The sequence below is a fragment of the Sparus aurata genome, chromosome 10 (assembly GCF_900880675.1).
Source record: "Sparus aurata chromosome 10, fSpaAur1.1, whole genome shotgun sequence".
In the NCBI taxonomy this organism is placed as follows: Eukaryota; Metazoa; Chordata; class Actinopteri; order Spariformes; family Sparidae; genus Sparus; species Sparus aurata.
The window spans coordinates 31129483-31146414 of record NC_044196.1 but is presented as its reverse complement, the minus strand read 5'-3'; the positions used below and the strand labels follow the sequence as shown (position 1 = coordinate 31146414).

General features: G+C 39.8%; 1 protein-coding gene across 5 annotated transcripts in view; it reads left to right on the top strand.

Moving 5' to 3' along the window:
- elavl2 (ELAV like neuron-specific RNA binding protein 2) overlaps positions 1 to 16932 on the top strand; it is a 29927-nt gene that overhangs the window by 4634 nt on the left and 8361 nt on the right. For 2 of the 5 annotated variants that reach the window (XM_030430774.1, XM_030430775.1), the window contains exons 2-4: positions 8880 to 8970; positions 10088 to 10328; positions 14983 to 15086. In XM_030430774.1, the coding sequence (XP_030286634.1) occupies positions 8899 to 8970; positions 10088 to 10328; positions 14983 to 15086 (417 nt within the window). In that variant the 5' untranslated portion in view covers positions 8880 to 8898. Of the gene's footprint in view, positions 1 to 8879; positions 8971 to 10084; positions 10329 to 14982; positions 15087 to 16932 lie in introns of all 5 variants that reach the window. The other 3 variants (XM_030430772.1, XM_030430773.1, XM_030430776.1) reach the window with 2 other exon arrangements.

Below are 16932 nucleotides of genomic sequence, written 5' to 3'. Positions count from 1 at the left end.
TCAACTAGTATCATAATTAATAGTGTTAGAAGAAGCAGTCAATCTGACCATAGCAGACTCAGATTTATTTCAAATTAGTTTTTATTGAAGTAAAGGAAATATGAAGAACATTATTTTACACGAGCAATGACAGGTGGATGTTTTTACATTCTCTAACAGCATCAAGCCAGGAAGAATAAAAAAAAGCCTCTGGTTAAAATTTCAGAACAAGTCAATACAAAACATGTGTTTCTGTCTCTTGAGCACTGAAACTACCCAACTGAATTGTATTTGAGGTGGACTCTGTAGTAAATGGTTTTTTTTTTTTTTCCACTAACATATTCTGGATTATTCCTTTCTCCAGTAGTGTTGTTGAGAAATTGTACGTTTTCCCTTCGGAGGCAGACTGCCAATCATAACTCGGCATTGCATCACTTTTTAGTATTATTCTAACTGGCGCTGGTGTGAGAGTGCTGCTGCATATCTAACCTGCTCTCAGCCCCGTACACACCGTAGATCTGCTCCTTCGGGACAAACTTTATCAAAGTATTGAGCGTGAGTCTGTGATAGATTTTTAAATGTTAATCTGCAAGCGAAGCTGTCTTGAAAACACTGAGTGTAGATTTACAGACTTCTGCGCTGCACAGCTTCTAAAATACACAAGTCATCCATCCAGCTTGTGATAGAAATGATGTTCGCTTAAATATTAACATTTAAGAAAAATGTTTTAAGGTGTACAAGGGTATATTTTAAATACACCAGGGACAAGTACATGGCAATGGGTTAATATGTACATGTTGAGTGAAGCTTAACACCCAGAGCCATCCTCCCCAGCGCTGCCATCATATTACTCCTGATTTTTCTCATCAAGTATTACTGTATTACAGCATTGGATGTTCTTTCTTCATTCGTCCTTGTACACGTCATTGTGTGGGTAGACGAGTCACATCTGTGTTTTCAGCTGGGATATTTTGAACTGTTACTTGTGGGCTTTTAGTTTTCAAGGACAGTTTTAAGTTCTTTATTTGTCATATGCACAACAACACTGAAGCATTTGTTGGCAATGAAATTCATCTCTCTGAACTAGTGAATGAGAGATGAAAATCTAAGACGTAAACAGGGCTCTAGGTGATGTATAGAAATGGAATATATGGAATTGAATAATATGAATACACTAGAGGTAAAGGTGTGTGTGTGTGTGTGGTAGTGATTAACAGGTGACGCACATAGAAATGTATCCTGTGATTTGATGGTTTGATAGCTGGTAAACTGTGACATGTGCAGGCATATAAGTATACACACATATACATACAAACATAAGGTAAAGTGTACCAGTGCGATGCACGTAATGAGCTTGAGAGCTGAAGAGAGACGGGCCGTGCATGTCTGTGTGCACTCTGGAGTTCTTCACTCTGCAGCTTGTCACGCATACTTGGTCAATTTAATCCTCGGAGGAGCTCGTAGCAGAGATTCGTGCCTCCTCACTTTAAGTGCTCAGTGTCACATCAGAACATGCTGATCTCACTGTTAGCTTCAGGTCCAACTTAAAGAACTTCTGCAGTGACTCAGATCTATACATGGGCTTTTTGTTTTTTAGATTTAATTATGTATGAAAATCTAATCTAATCTAGTCTACCACATTTCCCTTCAGTGATCTCCCATCATGCTATTAAATATTTTTGTTTTGATCCCATAAAAGTTCTTAATTAATTTACTGACATGTTTTATGTAATGTCTAGAGGTAGACTTAATGCAATGATATGTAACAAATTGTTACAGGTCTTTTGTCACAAGTATATGATGAATACATTTTAGGTATTATTACACAAAATGTGTGCATATGGAAGGCTTTAGTATCAGCATCAGCCCCAAAAATCCAGTATCCATCAGGCACTAATAATCTAAAGAAAACAGGCTTTTTCCACCAAGTATAATCAAATCAAAATAATAATTTTGTGCAATATAACTGTCAATAACCCTAAAAATGAATACTTGCAAGTATGACTTATGCTACTTGAAAATAAAATGGCAGTCTAAGTGTATCAAGTCACAGTTGCGACTTAAAAAACACTTTCGTTTTTTATTGTAGGGCTAAAGGAGCTTGAACTGAATGAGATAGTGCTGCAACCAATGACTGTTTTTATATGGATTAATTTGATTAGATTTATGGTTAATCAGTAGTGAACAGTGGAAAAGGCTTTTCTCAAGACCTCAGAACACAGGGTTCAAAGTTGATGTTGTTTTACTTGCCCCTATACAAATTGGTTTATTTGTCAGTGGTAATCAAATAACAAATATTATATACAAAATATGAAGTTGTTTTCAGGATGAGCTTCAGCTCATAAAGGTCTTTTCCGCCACCATTTTCTCATCAATGCCCGATCAGTACTGCACATGTGCGACACTCTGTAGGGATAAGAAGTGAGATGAGTCTCTCGTTAGCTACTCCCATCATTTTACTTGTCCCAGGCAATTTCATTGTTGCACCCTGGTTAAAGATATTCAGTTAATGATATAAAAGAAACGTATAAAATGCACACATTTGAGGACCTGGATCAATTGACTAATTGGTTTGGCTCTGAACAGGATTCAGGTATGAAATGTTATCAGCTTGTGATTGATTCCGTATCAGTTAATTTACAGCTGTACTTCAAGAGAGTCTGATCAGCTGTGAAATCTTGCTTTCAAACACCCACTCGGAGTCATTTTTCCATGTAATTAATTAGCACAATCAGTGAGCTTCAAAAAGCATAGCCAGCACCAGCAGCTTCAGAGGTGGTAGGATGACGTGTGGCTTGGGTACAAACATATAGTGACTGCATGTAAAGCTATCTTTCAGCCATGTCATTAGTTTCTTCTTTTCCAATGTCATTGTGACAGTATGGATAACTTTTAGCTTGTGTTTAAGGTCAGAAGTGTTCTGTGTTGGCTTTGGAAATCTCTGCGTTCTCCTCATGGTAACACTGCGTGCAGAGGCTTCTCTTCCTCCTCTGAGCGGGCTGTGGGATCTGAGAGTACCAATAACTAAACTAAACTACACTTTAATGAGTCCTAAAAGGCAGCTCGCTCAGTCGGGTAGAAGTGTGGAGGTGGATGGGTTTATCTTAGCAATGATGGGGGAAACAAAAAAAGAACCTCATGGTCTTTATCTGGGGCTGGTTTCTGACGAAAACGGTGAGGCAAGGCCTCGAGGGAAACGAGCTGCACCGCACTCAAATGCCTGCACTAAAAGAAGGCTGCTGGCTGGCTGCACGCAGTGAAAGCCTTGACTGAAATTTTTTGGGGAGCGGCGTCTTGCCAAGCCTTCCTCTTCCAAGTGTTTATCTAATGAAATATTTCTGCCTTGTGGCACTATCTCAGGCGGGACAATAGCCAATGTTTGTGCTTTGTACTTAGAATAAAAGGTGAAACATATGAAATGAAGATTGAAGGAAGTCATTTCTCCTCAACAATATGTTCTCTGGTGGCCTGCTTTTCTCTCTGTTACTCTGCATGTGGGGGAGGCTGCTTGTGGAGCCCGTAACTGCTTAGGATTGCATCTTTTTTGGCATGTGAGAAACATTTGGCTGAATATCTCTTAGGTTTTTTGAAATTTCTGTCTTTGTGCCCATTTTGTCGCGTTAACAAAACCACAAGAAGTTACCATGTGAAAGCGCTACTTATATTTCTACAGTCACCCAGTGGTTTTTATACTTTGAGACAAATAGCAGATGGAAAGAGCAGCAGGGGTGTTCAGTTGACCTGTAAAGTTCAAGCCCCCATCTGCGCGCGACTGGGATGCTTGGAGTGTATTTTGGTGTAGCTGTTGACTGTACTCGCTGTAATTGGTGTTGCTTTAATCAGCTGAAGTTGGAAACTGATGAGCAATCTTTGATTTGATATATTGTTTTTTGCTGCACTTGCAAGATATTAATGGGGAGTAACGCTGTGAGGGAAAACCCTTTGGTGCTGTCTGGAGTAGAGCAAGTATGATAGTTCAGAAGTATGCGGTTTATGATGCCACAGACGAGTTCATTGTAGTATATCATCGCCTGCAGCCTTCTAGCCTTCACCTGTAGTGAAAAGAGTACACACAGCGGTTTGTTTACTACGACACCACCATCAGTATTCTCTATATGGAGCAAGTTTTATTCATCCTTTGTAACTGAGATAAGATAACCTCCTCTTCCGGTTTCTGTCGTGGGACCTTATTTCATAAATAATATATGTGGTTATTAGTGGCAAGAGACTTAGTTTCTTGATCCAGTTTGAATTCTGTCCTAAATAACATGCATAACATTGTCAGGTTAGACTTTGTGTTGAAGACACTAAAGTATCATTAGGTTTTGTGTGAACTAACACCAACATGGCTGCCACCTTGGCACAGAGAGTATTCAAAAAGGGGACAATCGCAATCGAAAGTGGCTATATTGCCTCATGCAGTTATGCGAAAGAGTTTTGTAAGCCAACTAATGTACTCATTGGCTCTACAAAATGTAATAGTGTATATATCAGCATCTGTAGTCCGACAAAGAGAGAATAAGATATGAGAATATGGATAAAATCCTCTTGTGTGATGTGATTTTTAATGTTTATGGGTTAAAGACATTCCAAGTTATACCGTGATATAAACGTCATTGTCAGGCAGTTTAATTCAGGGAGTCGTATCTCCTGAGCATGCGAGAGCAACAGCGTGGTAGACGTAGTGTTTATACCTCGATCTGCTGAAAAAACAGTCGATGGCTGTCCATCTAATGTTTCTAGTTCACTGCTTCAGCTCCTTTTACTTTGTCTTTGCATGTTGAAATATTTTCTTGACACAGGTAACAGAAGAATATACAAATTACTACCAAAAGAAACTCATAGCTCATGTGCCTTGTCAGACTGAGACCTCTCATTTTAATAGTATGAACTGTGTTGCACCTACATAGCTTCACAGGAGATTGGGTAGCACATGTGGATGGTAAAGCAATGTAAAGACACAGGTAGATGTAGTTATCTCAGCTTTTTAGTAAAGCTGACTTTGTCCAAGGCCAAAACTTTAAATGTTACCATAATATTCTGGTTTGTCTCCCACGTGGCCATCATGTACGCTCACAAGGGGTCATTGTTTCTGCTAGTGAATGAATTGTATTTATGGTAATGGGTCATGCGGGTTGAAGCTGTTTGCTGTACGGCTCTAGTTTCTATTTTTGCATGGGTTATGTAGTCGGTGTGTTTTTGACCTTGGTTTAGGGACAGGCCAGTGAATCAAGTGAGTCATGTATTTGCACACTGCAACACTGGCAACGCATCCTGTCTACAGTACGTTATAAGAAGCCTGAAAACAGTGACGGTGAAGATGGATTTACTTCTCGAAACAGAAGTAAAACAAGAAAAACTCCATGTACATTACACAGAAATGTCTCCCCCACCCTCAAGTAATGTTGCTCTGAATGTTCAACTTTCACAGTATAGATTATTTATTGGACTTTTCAGTCATCTTCACATTTTATTAGTGTAGTAAAACGGCTCCCGTAGAGCGTCATTGTGTCAGTTTTATCATTTTCCATGTGTAATAGCTCCAGAAATCATTTTCTGTGTTTTAAAATGTCAAAAATAAAGACAAATGCATGACTTAAAATTGCATTTTTGTCAGACCATCAGTTAAGAAAGAGATTAAATTAACAGTATAAATCACAAGAGCAGCAAATCTCATTGTCAAGTTTAGTTATATGACTGCCCTAACACAGAACGAGTCTGTCAGTAGGCACAGTTAAGAGATGCTGTTACAGTGCATTTTCATGTGTATTTCACCAATTTACACATCGCTTCTGATCTGCCACATATCAACCAACACAGAAATAAGCATACTGTCAGCAACTATGTTCGATTCAGACAAGGATTCACTGGTGTGAGAAGGTTCTTGCACATGCACTCGAATACAACTGTACGGGGTTTCGTTCTTGTTACTAGCTTGATACGGAGTTTGAGGAGATAAGTGAACATGCCTAACAGAGTCGTCATCCGTCGGTCGACTCGTACGTTTAGATTTGACTGAGGAAAAACAAACTGCTTGAAATACTTTTTACAAATTACAACTTGTGTCTGACAGGTTCGCATTTTCCATGACTAAATGTGCAAAGTGGATACTTTGCGTCAGACATCAGTCATTAAAGAAATATCTATCTGCCAATACATAATATTTCAGACTTTTTTTTTTTTTTTTGGACCCTTGGAGAGAATATAAGATTAAAAACAAGCCATTGGCAACATGTAATGATGATGCATGCAAACCCTTCTGTTCTTTACAGTCCTGATTAGTCTGCGCTGTGCTCAGACGCAGGCATATTTCCCCTATTGATGAGCTTTGTTTTATGCACAGAGATGCACACTGATTATGCTCCTAGCAGTGTTATTTATCTTGTTATTTACATCTTTTTGCTCTAAGTACATTTTTAGTCAAGCTATCACAGTGGACTCAAATCACACACACTCACAGCACACCTCCGGTTTTTCACACTTGGATAAGCCGAGGTCGTAATTATTTTTGACTTGAATAAGAATCCAGAGCAGATCTACAGCTGTTTGATCCGACTGACACCGAGCTGTTTGCTGCAATTTGTCAGTTCACGTGCATTTATGTATATGATGATGCGCAGCACAACCAATGGCTGCATCTGACAGTGACAGCTGAGCTGTGACAGCGTCGCAACACAATTAGCAGACCGAGAAATGCAGCAAATGAAGAAGCTGCTCGTTCAAAAACTTGATCCTCTTCAATCATGACAGCTGCACTCACTTTATATAGATGTGATTCAAAATACATCTAGGACTAAAATATTGTAGAAATAAATAAATAAAATGACTGAGGGAGGACGTGTGAAATCTCTAGCACGCAGTATATGTTTATCGACACCTGCATATACTTCAGAACGTGCACAGAACAGTATATTTTACATAGTAGGCAGAGAGCAGTGCGATCAATTTGGCATTAAGAATTAAATCTCCTTCTAGCTTACTGAAATAATAAGGAAATGTAAGATTTGTTGTTGATGTTTTTGATTCATACATTATCCATCCCTCTGGCTTAGTATGGATGTGCACTCTGAATACAGTTTGAGATTCTCCCCACTCAGAAATATTGATCCGGTTTATTGGGTTGTACCTGTCCAATCTGACAGTTGCTGTGCAGTTTGTCATCACTTGAGTAGAGAAAATCCATTTTGCATGCGAGTTATGGCAAGTTGACATTTTCACTGGATGCAGCCAACAATGTGGAACAAATCATGAATAGAACACTTAGTGCTCAGGTATCTCTGCTGTATATTTGGATGATTTTGAAAAGCCTGCAGCCTAAAGATCCTCTATAATCTGTAGTGAACTTTAATTCACCAGCACATAATGCACATGTGTAACAGTTGCATTAGCAATGTCTATACAGGTAGCCTATATTATACTGAAGTGGTTGTTGAGCCACAGAATATGGAAATGAAAACTGTTTTGAACGTGCTAAATTGTGTTGCATCTGTGCTGTCTTTGCATTTTTGTTTTCCTGACATGTTTAACATTGCAGTGCTACTCTTTAAAGTTTATTTTTAAATGGAATATATTGAAGAACGTCTAGGCACAAGGTTTCACCCTTGGATCCAATTGGGGACAACGTGGACTTCCTGGGGGTAAAGTTACCTGACTCTTCCACATAGATTCTGTAAGGCGGCCCACAGAGTATACCTACTAGAGACTTCCACTGCTCGTGCTCCTAACTTCCAGTTCAGCCATCCACTGATTTAAATGGAAATGAAACTATTTAATGGTGCGGCCCTGTGAGACTGTTCAGATGTCCCCAGACAGAACTAATCAGATCTGATTGTCATTTTGCTGGGGCTGTGACTGTTGTGGGGCTGCTTCTTTGACAATGTAAGCTTATGGGGAAAAGTCTTTTTGAGCCAGTGTGCACCACGTGACATAATTATAGTTTACCTGCCTCTGTTCCTGGGGGGGGCTTTTCACCCAGGAGAAACATGCAATAATTAGCTGTGATGCTAGTAGAGGTGTGCGTCATTTCACGCGAGGTGGGGCACCTCCACTCAGAAACCCTGCGAGGAACCTTTTTGTGACATGGACTGTTCAAATCAACACCTGACCCACATTTTTAATTACAAGTGGACAGCAATTAAAAATGTTTTGATTGTCAGCTGTGGTCGATTTTGTACTTCTATCGTGGACAATTCTATTTTTAAGAAAGTCTAACAAATACCCTTTTACCCTAACGTCAACATGATACACTAGTTTAGATAATTGTATTTTATTTTTGCCTGTATATTAGTAATTTCATACACGTTGAAATGGTGTAGCTTTTTACCCACTTTGTCACGACCATTTAAGTTGGATATAATCCTTTAAGTTATTGCCTTTTTTATTTGAGAGCTTTTTTTTATTTTAGGCTTGTGGAAACCTGTCGATAATTTCACTGTGGATATTTGTGGTTCTAATGCTTTGAGAGCTGAAGACTAGATAACAAGTGCAGGATGTGTCAGCGTAACTTAAGCATCTGCTCTTTTGCTGGATGAGAGCAATCTGAGTGGACCGATTGATTTGTGCTTTCGCAATTTCAGTGATCATCTTTGTGCAGCTTTCCCATTCATTTAACCAACTGCCATTCCTCATGCTTACTGTCAATGTTGTTGTGGCCAGATTTCTGAACACTCTGCTGTTTGCTCCTTACTGAAGATGTATTGTGACAGAGTGAAACATTGCCTTTTGCTTCTCTTCTGGTTTAAGCCAGACTGCATGGACAGCTAGTTAAAGAAAAAAAAATAGCCTCCTTCTTCCCCCACCCCCCCCGCCCCCCCCCCAAACAATGACATGTTGATCGCATCTGACTGTTGCTTTGTTCTTGTTGATCTAACATGAAGTACTTTTTGTGTCCACATTTTCAGACGGCAACTCCAAACTAACATGGCAGTCAGACTGTGCGATGTGGCTTCTCTGCTTAGAAGTGGTTCGTGGGCGCCTGAGCCTTGGACTGGGGTCTGTGGCACTTCTCATTTTGAAATCACTTGGGCCAGAAGGCCTGCTTTTTGTCCGTGCTCAGGCCATACCAATGACGTTAGCTCTCAGTCATATTTCGATAATCAAATCAAATTGTTTCATTTGGAATTTGGGCCTTTTTGAGGTTTTGTTTACGGGTTGAGCTCACTAATGTTTGACTGTATTGGTATGGTCTAAACCTGTCAGCTTTTGTCTGACATGTTTTTCTCATAGAAAACTTTATTAAATTTGAGTTTATTTGGCCTTTGTGCACAAATTGGTCAAAATGTGATTGAAGAATATGAACAGTGGTGTGATTTTACTGATCAGCGCACGGTGAATGTGTTAAAGGATGACTCTTCATACATGAATTTATTGCTGGTTGCCTTAACTGATTACCACATCATTTAAGGCCTGTTGTCTGACGCTAGCATACTGACGGGTGCAGATTCGATGCTGTTATAGGCTTTGCATATCTGGCTTATTTTGCCGAATGAAATGTTTCACTTTGGTCGCCACATTTAACTTTGAAAGATATGTTTAAACATGCCACTTACCAGCTTTAATACTGCTTTATCAATTGTTGAGCTTCTGACAGATTAATAGACCATCACATTGCTTTCTCAGTAGAAAGTCTCTTCTGTTTGCCCGGAAACAAAAGCAGCAATCATGAATAGAAGAGAGGGAATTCATTGTGTTTTCTCTTTTTTGTTTAAAACAATTTTTAACTGTATTTACTTTCCCTGTCTGTGGTGGTGATGCAATATATAACATTTTAGATATCTGTGCCAAAGGCACAATTTATATAAAACCAATCCCAACCTGTTCTGGGTGGACAAAGTATTGACCTTTACAATTTTTAAAGAAGCTAAAAACCTATAAGATTCTGCTATGCTACACTGAATAAAAGTAATACACAGACACAACTGCATGTAGAGTCTTTCTGACACAGCACTGTTACCTGCCAAATACTTTTGATTTAGGTAATCAACAGTTTACGGCAAAACAAATTTAAATGTGTGAAGAGTGTCCTTTTTAACTGTCTGCTGCTTTTAGATTCGTTTAGCTCGATCTGCATGTGGTGTTGACTTGATTTCTCTCTCTGTCTCTTTAGCAGGTAATTGCTGCCATGGAAACACAGCTGTCCAATGGACCAACTTGCAACAACACAAGCAACGGTCCCTCAACAATCTCAAACAACTGCTCCTCACCTGTAGAGTCAGGGAGCATAGAGGACAGTAAAACTAACTTGATAGTCAACTATCTGCCTCAGAACATGACCCAAGAGGAGCTGAAGAGTTTGTTTGGGAGCATCGGAGAAATTGAATCCTGTAAACTAGTGCGAGACAAAATAACAGGTAACGCGACTGTTTTCATTGTTATGGCTGGTTAATAGCTCAGGCCCAACTGGTACTATGCGCTCATTTTGACACGTAATTGGATTCATAATTATTATATAAACTAGATTTAATTTGGAAGTTGTGACATTAACGGTAAACCCAAATGATGCATCAGTGGGGCCCTATGAGCAGTATTATCTGTGTCGTAAGCTTGTCTGTTTATGCATGCACAGCATGTGATTTGCTCTTTTGTATATTTGACATCAAGCATCATAAATTATGGACCGTCTTACCCCCAATAAATGCAGAGGCCTCTGTTTTGAAAGTCAGCCAATCATTTTGCATCTCATTATGTGGAATATCGGGCACTGTCTTTACATAGTAGCCATTATAAAACCCTCCAAGCAGCAGCATAAGGACTGATTTGAATTACTATTAATACTGCTCTAATATGTATGATGATACTAGTGCCTCAAGCAAAATGGCATTTCCAAAAAAAACTGAGTCCTAGGGAGAGTTTTCTACTCAACAAGGGTATTTAACTATTGGAATTTCAGTGTCTTAAATTTAATCTCACCCTTACATTCCTTATATTTGGGCAGGTGTCATTTCAGTTTTATTTGGAGGAATACAGCTTGACATGGCCTGTGTGACATGAGCTGGTAGATGATGACAGAGGCTGCTGGGTGCTTGGCTCTTGCTGTTTCGGTCAAGGTTACTGAGACCTTCCTCCATCTGCTTCTTTTATAATGCGGCCCGATGGTCGGGGACATGAGCCTCTCAGGCCTTTTGTAAGGATGTGTGCAAGCATCTCTTTTTATTTGCATTTGGTTTTCGATAAATCTACCACTCGGGTGAATAGATTTTATTGAGAAGCACTGTTAAACAAAGAGGCTAGAGCTTTAATAATTCTAGATTATCTCTATTCTGGGAGTCCATGGTAGTCACCTCCATTAAATTAACATGGAAGCCACATCTGGCCTTGAATTATTAATATTGTTGAATATTTCACAATGCTTATGTATAGCTGACCAGTATTCACAGGTCTGTCCTTGCATGCTTGCAGCCTAAACTCTAAAAATGTTGTGAAGTGCTCTGAGTATGTTTGACTGTCTTCTATCATCAGTGCTCCATAAACAAAACCAGAGCTTTTATATTCCGTCACTGCAAACAGATAGTAGCCGCAGAGGTTTGGTGTATTCGTGGGCTCTCATGATGCATTTACTGAATTTATACTTTTGTCACGCAGCAATGACGGAACTTGTCGCGTGTGTAGTCTTGCATGGAATGAACTCCCTTGTTTAGCCATGCATACAAGAAATGCATTTGATTGTTTAATGTGTGAAATGGCTTGAGCTGAATTGACAAGTGATCCTTGTTTAAAATCAGTGTCGGACACAGTCTGCTTGGGTGATTGAACATAAACATGCTTGATAGGTTGCATATCTAGAGGAACGAGTGTGAACGTAGTGCCCTCACGTTAATTTAAGTGCAAGGAACGGAATAAAACGGCTTGTTTGAAATCAGCCTGCCCCTGAGGCGACACCGCACGCCCCTATGAAGTGGGGCAGTAGAAATGTAGATTAAGATTCAGCAAGTAGCATCACTGAACCCTTTCTTAACCAAGAAAACCATTTACTGCAGGCTCTCCACTAACTCATATTTTAAAAAGTAACACTTGAAATAAAGTTTTGATCATTTAGTTGATCTGTAAACAAATTATCTTATGAATAAACAGATGTAACCAAAGCGTGGGTTCCTCTATAGTGCTGTGTGTTATTTTATAGACAACATTGATTTAAAAAAAGAAAATTGATTAAAAGCAGGAAAAATAGGTAATAAGTAGATCCAACCAGACTGCTTAACCTTGTAGACTGTCTCTCCTTTTAATGTTGATTTAGATTTTGGCAGCAGCTGGTTGTTTAATGGGCTTTGAAATATTGTTTCTTTTACCGGTATGTCAATTTAGATGTTGATTTAGAAGAGTACATTATTCATCTGCACTTTTTTTTTTTTTTTCCCACAATATGGCATAGACTATTATGTCTGGGAATCTAATGCATGTCTGACCAGACTATATTTTATCTGCATACAGGGTGTACTGAGAGTGTAGTTGGATTATTTTGCTTTTTGCAACTAGTCGTCTTCAGGGTTTGTAAAATAGTCATGTACTCCTCAACCTCTAAAGAAGAAAACACTTGGACAGCTGCAAAAATGTAGTTTAATCACCTGCAATTATCATCTGTTTCTCTAAGGGATGGTCTAGTGCTTACTTAGACAGTGTAGTAATTGTTTGTCAGTTGTTTATGCAACTTGTCGTCTGCCGTATGCAGCTTTCCAGACAATCACAGCTGTAGAGTTGAATAAGACTGACGCTCGATCTGTGTTTTCATGTTTGTGTGTCACGTTGAGGTCGTGTTCATCTTGTGTCAAGCGTTGGAAAAGATGTACGCACCTGTGGAAAAAAAACGTGCATGTGTCATGTTAATTTCTAGTTTACACCTTTTGCAAAATGGAGCAAGTAATGTAGAGTATAGAACTATACAAGTTGGACTTTGTTTTCAGGATGGGAGATTTCTGTTCAATTGGATTAGGGGTGACAGTTGCACCAGCATCTGTAGTGAAGCAGTGTGTAGATAGATGGGGTCTGCTCCAAAGGCTCTTAGCATCAGTGGTGATCTGATTAGGAGTAATTAGCCTTGTAAAAAACAAATTGCCTTTTTATTAAAGAAATACAAATGCGGCCAGCTGGAAAAGAGTGAGCTCTTAGCTCTCCGGCTGGCAGCAGATACTTCTCAAAGAGGACACCTCAGGGAGGAAATTTCTTTTTAGGTAAATGTTTAAGCTGCTCTAACAGATGAAGTCAAACTTCAAACTAAAAAAATAGAATCCATTGCCAGTGCTTGCTCTGAAGGAGTTGCTAAAGTTTCAGCATGCCCATAGTTGCTTTTTGTGCTGCTGTCACAAAACTGTTTTAGTTTGTCACATTTTTACATTTGAAGATTTAGATACCTGCTTTTACATCCCACCACTAAGAATTTTAAAACAAAAACTGTTATTAGGTATCAATTTGTTCATACAAGCTGCAGTATGGATTGATCAGCAGTTTCTAAGCAGCATGCCATCATAAAGAAAGCAGTTAAACTAGTACTTTAAATTATTTTTAGATGATAAAAGCTTGAATTGGGATGTGGAAAAACTGACTTCAAACTCAGCTGGGAAGAAATTAGGCTCTTAATGTTATTCAAAGCCTCCGAGTCATTTCTCAGGAATGATGCTCTGATTTCAATTTCAGCTCTACATAAAACCCTATCCCCTCCAGACTGTGTTGCTTTTGTCTCTCCCTTGGCCCTGTGGCAATGGATTTAAGCCAGCCTACATCTGTGTACTGGTGCTACATCAGATGTTAAGTAATCACCAGAGAGATGCATGCTTCCTCTTTGCTTTAAATGTTCTCGCCTTGGCTGCTGCAGCTTAGTCTTTGTGTCGTTTCCTCCCACTATGGGCAGCACTAGTCTTGTACTGAAAGCTGGGTGCAGCTCTCAGCAGGTCTCCTCGACTCCTTAATGACAACTGAAAGTAAGCAAGTTGTTCATTATAGGAACATGTTTGTAGCGGATGTAGCGGATACGCAGGAAGACATTACTATAAGGGCGTAGTGTGCCCACATACAGTAGAATGAGGCGATGCAGGCAGTTTTCCCTCCAGGCTTAAGTAAAAGTGTCATTTCACCAGCTCATTTCAAAGGCTCGGCATGTGTCTCCTGGCTACAACAGCCCCAGAGATGGAAGGTGAAATTAAGTTTATGAACTTTACTTGATCAGAGCGGAACAACCCATGAGAGCAGTGACTCATGGTGGTAAGCAAGTATGGATCGTTCAGGTCCTTTTGTAGATGTTCAGTAAAGCTTATTAAATAGCGATGGTGAAAGTAATATTTAACAGTGGGGGTTCTGTTTTGTAATTTCATTTTTTAAACTTTGTATATTGGCACAATGTCACATACACAGATGAAATTGTAATTGCAGTTGGAATTTAATTAACAAAAAAAAGGGGGGGGGGGACCTTTGTGTCAATCATCTGTCTGGATTGGTCCTGTGGTTAAATTACATTTTGGGGTGTGTATAAAAAATATTACCTGCATCTAATCTCATCTAAAGTTTTCATCAAAAAAAATTCAAGTTGCTTATGGACTGTATTAATATGCTGAAGCTGCTTGAGCTAGTGAACTTGACCGGCAGTGAAATTGCAGAGAGACCCAGCAGTGTGGGTGGAGGAAATTGAATTGCCTCTGTGCACATAAAGAGTGGGTGTCAATCTATTGTACATTTTAGAGATAAACTGCAGCGGGAGGGGGAACACATTGAGCCTCGGCTACTGCACTGTGTCAGAGATGAGTTGGTGTGAAAGCAGAGCCTGTCGTTTTTAATTTGAGATGCACTTGTTAAAGAGTTGGTTTGAGAATTTATTAAAGGTTGTGAGCCATGTAGATGTTTGTTTGGAACTGGGCTTTTGACCTCCTGTTTCCTTCAAGCTCTACCAAATAAGAATTAAAGACGGACTGTTCATCTGTGTTGTATTACTGACTCTTTTGCATTGATGCCATTCACCAATAATTCAGTCTGTGTGCATTTATGTGACCCTCTGTGTATGTTCTTCTGTCGTGACTGCAGGTCAGAGCCTAGGATATGGATTTGTGAATTACGTGGACCCAAAGGATGCAGAAAAAGCCATCAATACCTTAAATGGCTTGAGACTTCAGACCAAAACCATTAAGGTAAGATATAATTTTGATTCCTTTTTTTAATGTAAATTATGCACAGACATTGACTTGTTATCTTTGTATAAGGAGCCTAATCAGACGGACACATTCAACTCACTGAAATACCAAAAATCTAAAGTATGCCGTTCATGTCTGGCTCTCGGTGCTGGAGTCGAAGCATAATGAGGCTGGAGAAATGTGGGGTGGAAAGGGAGCCTATTGTTAATCTGGGCACATGCGGCTTCGCCTGGGCCTCAAGTAGAGCAGAACTGTTTCTATGGTTGCATGTGCTGTAGCACTGCTGTATGCCTTTACAGAGAGGTGGCTGCCATTAGCATTCATCAGGCAATGTAGCACTCAATGTGCTGGTGGAAAAACTCATTTGCTTCATATAGTGCTGCAGGATTTGTGGATGGTGGAGCCAGATTATTAGATGTGATATTTTACCACAGTGGTCTGACAAGGTGCTAGCTCCCTCCTCACATCGGGCAGAAAGAAACGCATTTTGTGGTTGAAAATTTGTGTTTGAATTGCATCAAATTTCTGCTGAACGCTTGATTATTGCTGTATTTAATGCTTGAATATTGACAGCCGTACCTCTTCATTCCCATGAATCAGACAGAACGTATCGTTTCCCTCCACCTCTCCTCCTCAGTTCATACCTCGTGAAAGTAGAACATGGGAGCATTTTTTTTTTATATATATCACACGTTCAGAAGTCTGTAGCTGCTCTGTCAGAAGTGCAAATAAACCCCAGTGAGGTGGAGGAATATACTTTGCAAATATTAGCATCAAATGAAGTGTGAAGGTGAGACTGGGACGGAGGCAGGGCTGGGGAGAGGCGAGGGAGTTGCCTGGCTGTGGGCAGGGCGCTTCAGCTTTCACATTGGCTTTGTCAGCCTTCTCTTCAGGGCGGGAACAGGGCGAGTGTTGAGGTGGTGGGGGAGCAAGTGGGGTTCTTATCAATCTGAGAGCACAAAAGGAATCCTTTTTGAAGTTTTAATTAATGTGAGTGATTTATTTTTTTTCCTGTCATACTATCTATTGCAGGGAGGGACTTTGGTATAAGAGCATTTAATGTGTGCGACGTTGTAATTAAATACAGCTGTGGTGCCATTCAGGTAATTGACAGTCGAGTCACAAGAACCTGGAGCCACCAGATGGGAGTAGCACGATACAGCAGGCTCTCGACTTTGCAGCGCTTCTTTTCTTTTCACTCTGTGTGATCCTCCACAAAACCCTCCTCGAGCCATTCTTGCACATCAGCTCCTAAATTTAGGCTCTATGGCTTCCTTCTCCATGTTATTGTCTAAACGTCTACATGACTGAAAATGGGATGGTGTCCTGTGAAAGAATGAATTTATGACTACTCAGGGGTGTAATGACCTATTGATCCATAGGACCTGGTAGATGACCCTCTGTTTCCCTCTCTGTTTTCTATTACTCTGCTCTGTTTATGGACAGATGTTGATTTATGCTGCATATCTATGTGGCCTCTGGTGCTCTCCTCTTGACTTCAAGATGGGAGAGGGCTAGATTGGTTTTAAGAGGCAGCCACACTGCTGTTGTCTAAAAAAACTTTCAAGAAATGATAAATTTACTTTTAAAATGAGAGCTGTCTAGACAGGCCTGACACTGCATCCATCTCTGTCAGGGTTCCAACAGAGTTGATGGGCAGGAAAAGTGTCACTTTAACTTTTTTCAAGACAGACTGATTTGTCACTGTCCATTTATCCAATGAGAGTTATAATTAAGTATGCACTGCAGGGAGGGGGAATAGGGTGACAAACAGACTGTGGAGCGGACAAATTACTGCAGTGCATCACGCTATTGTTGTTGGATCCAAACCATTATAAAAACA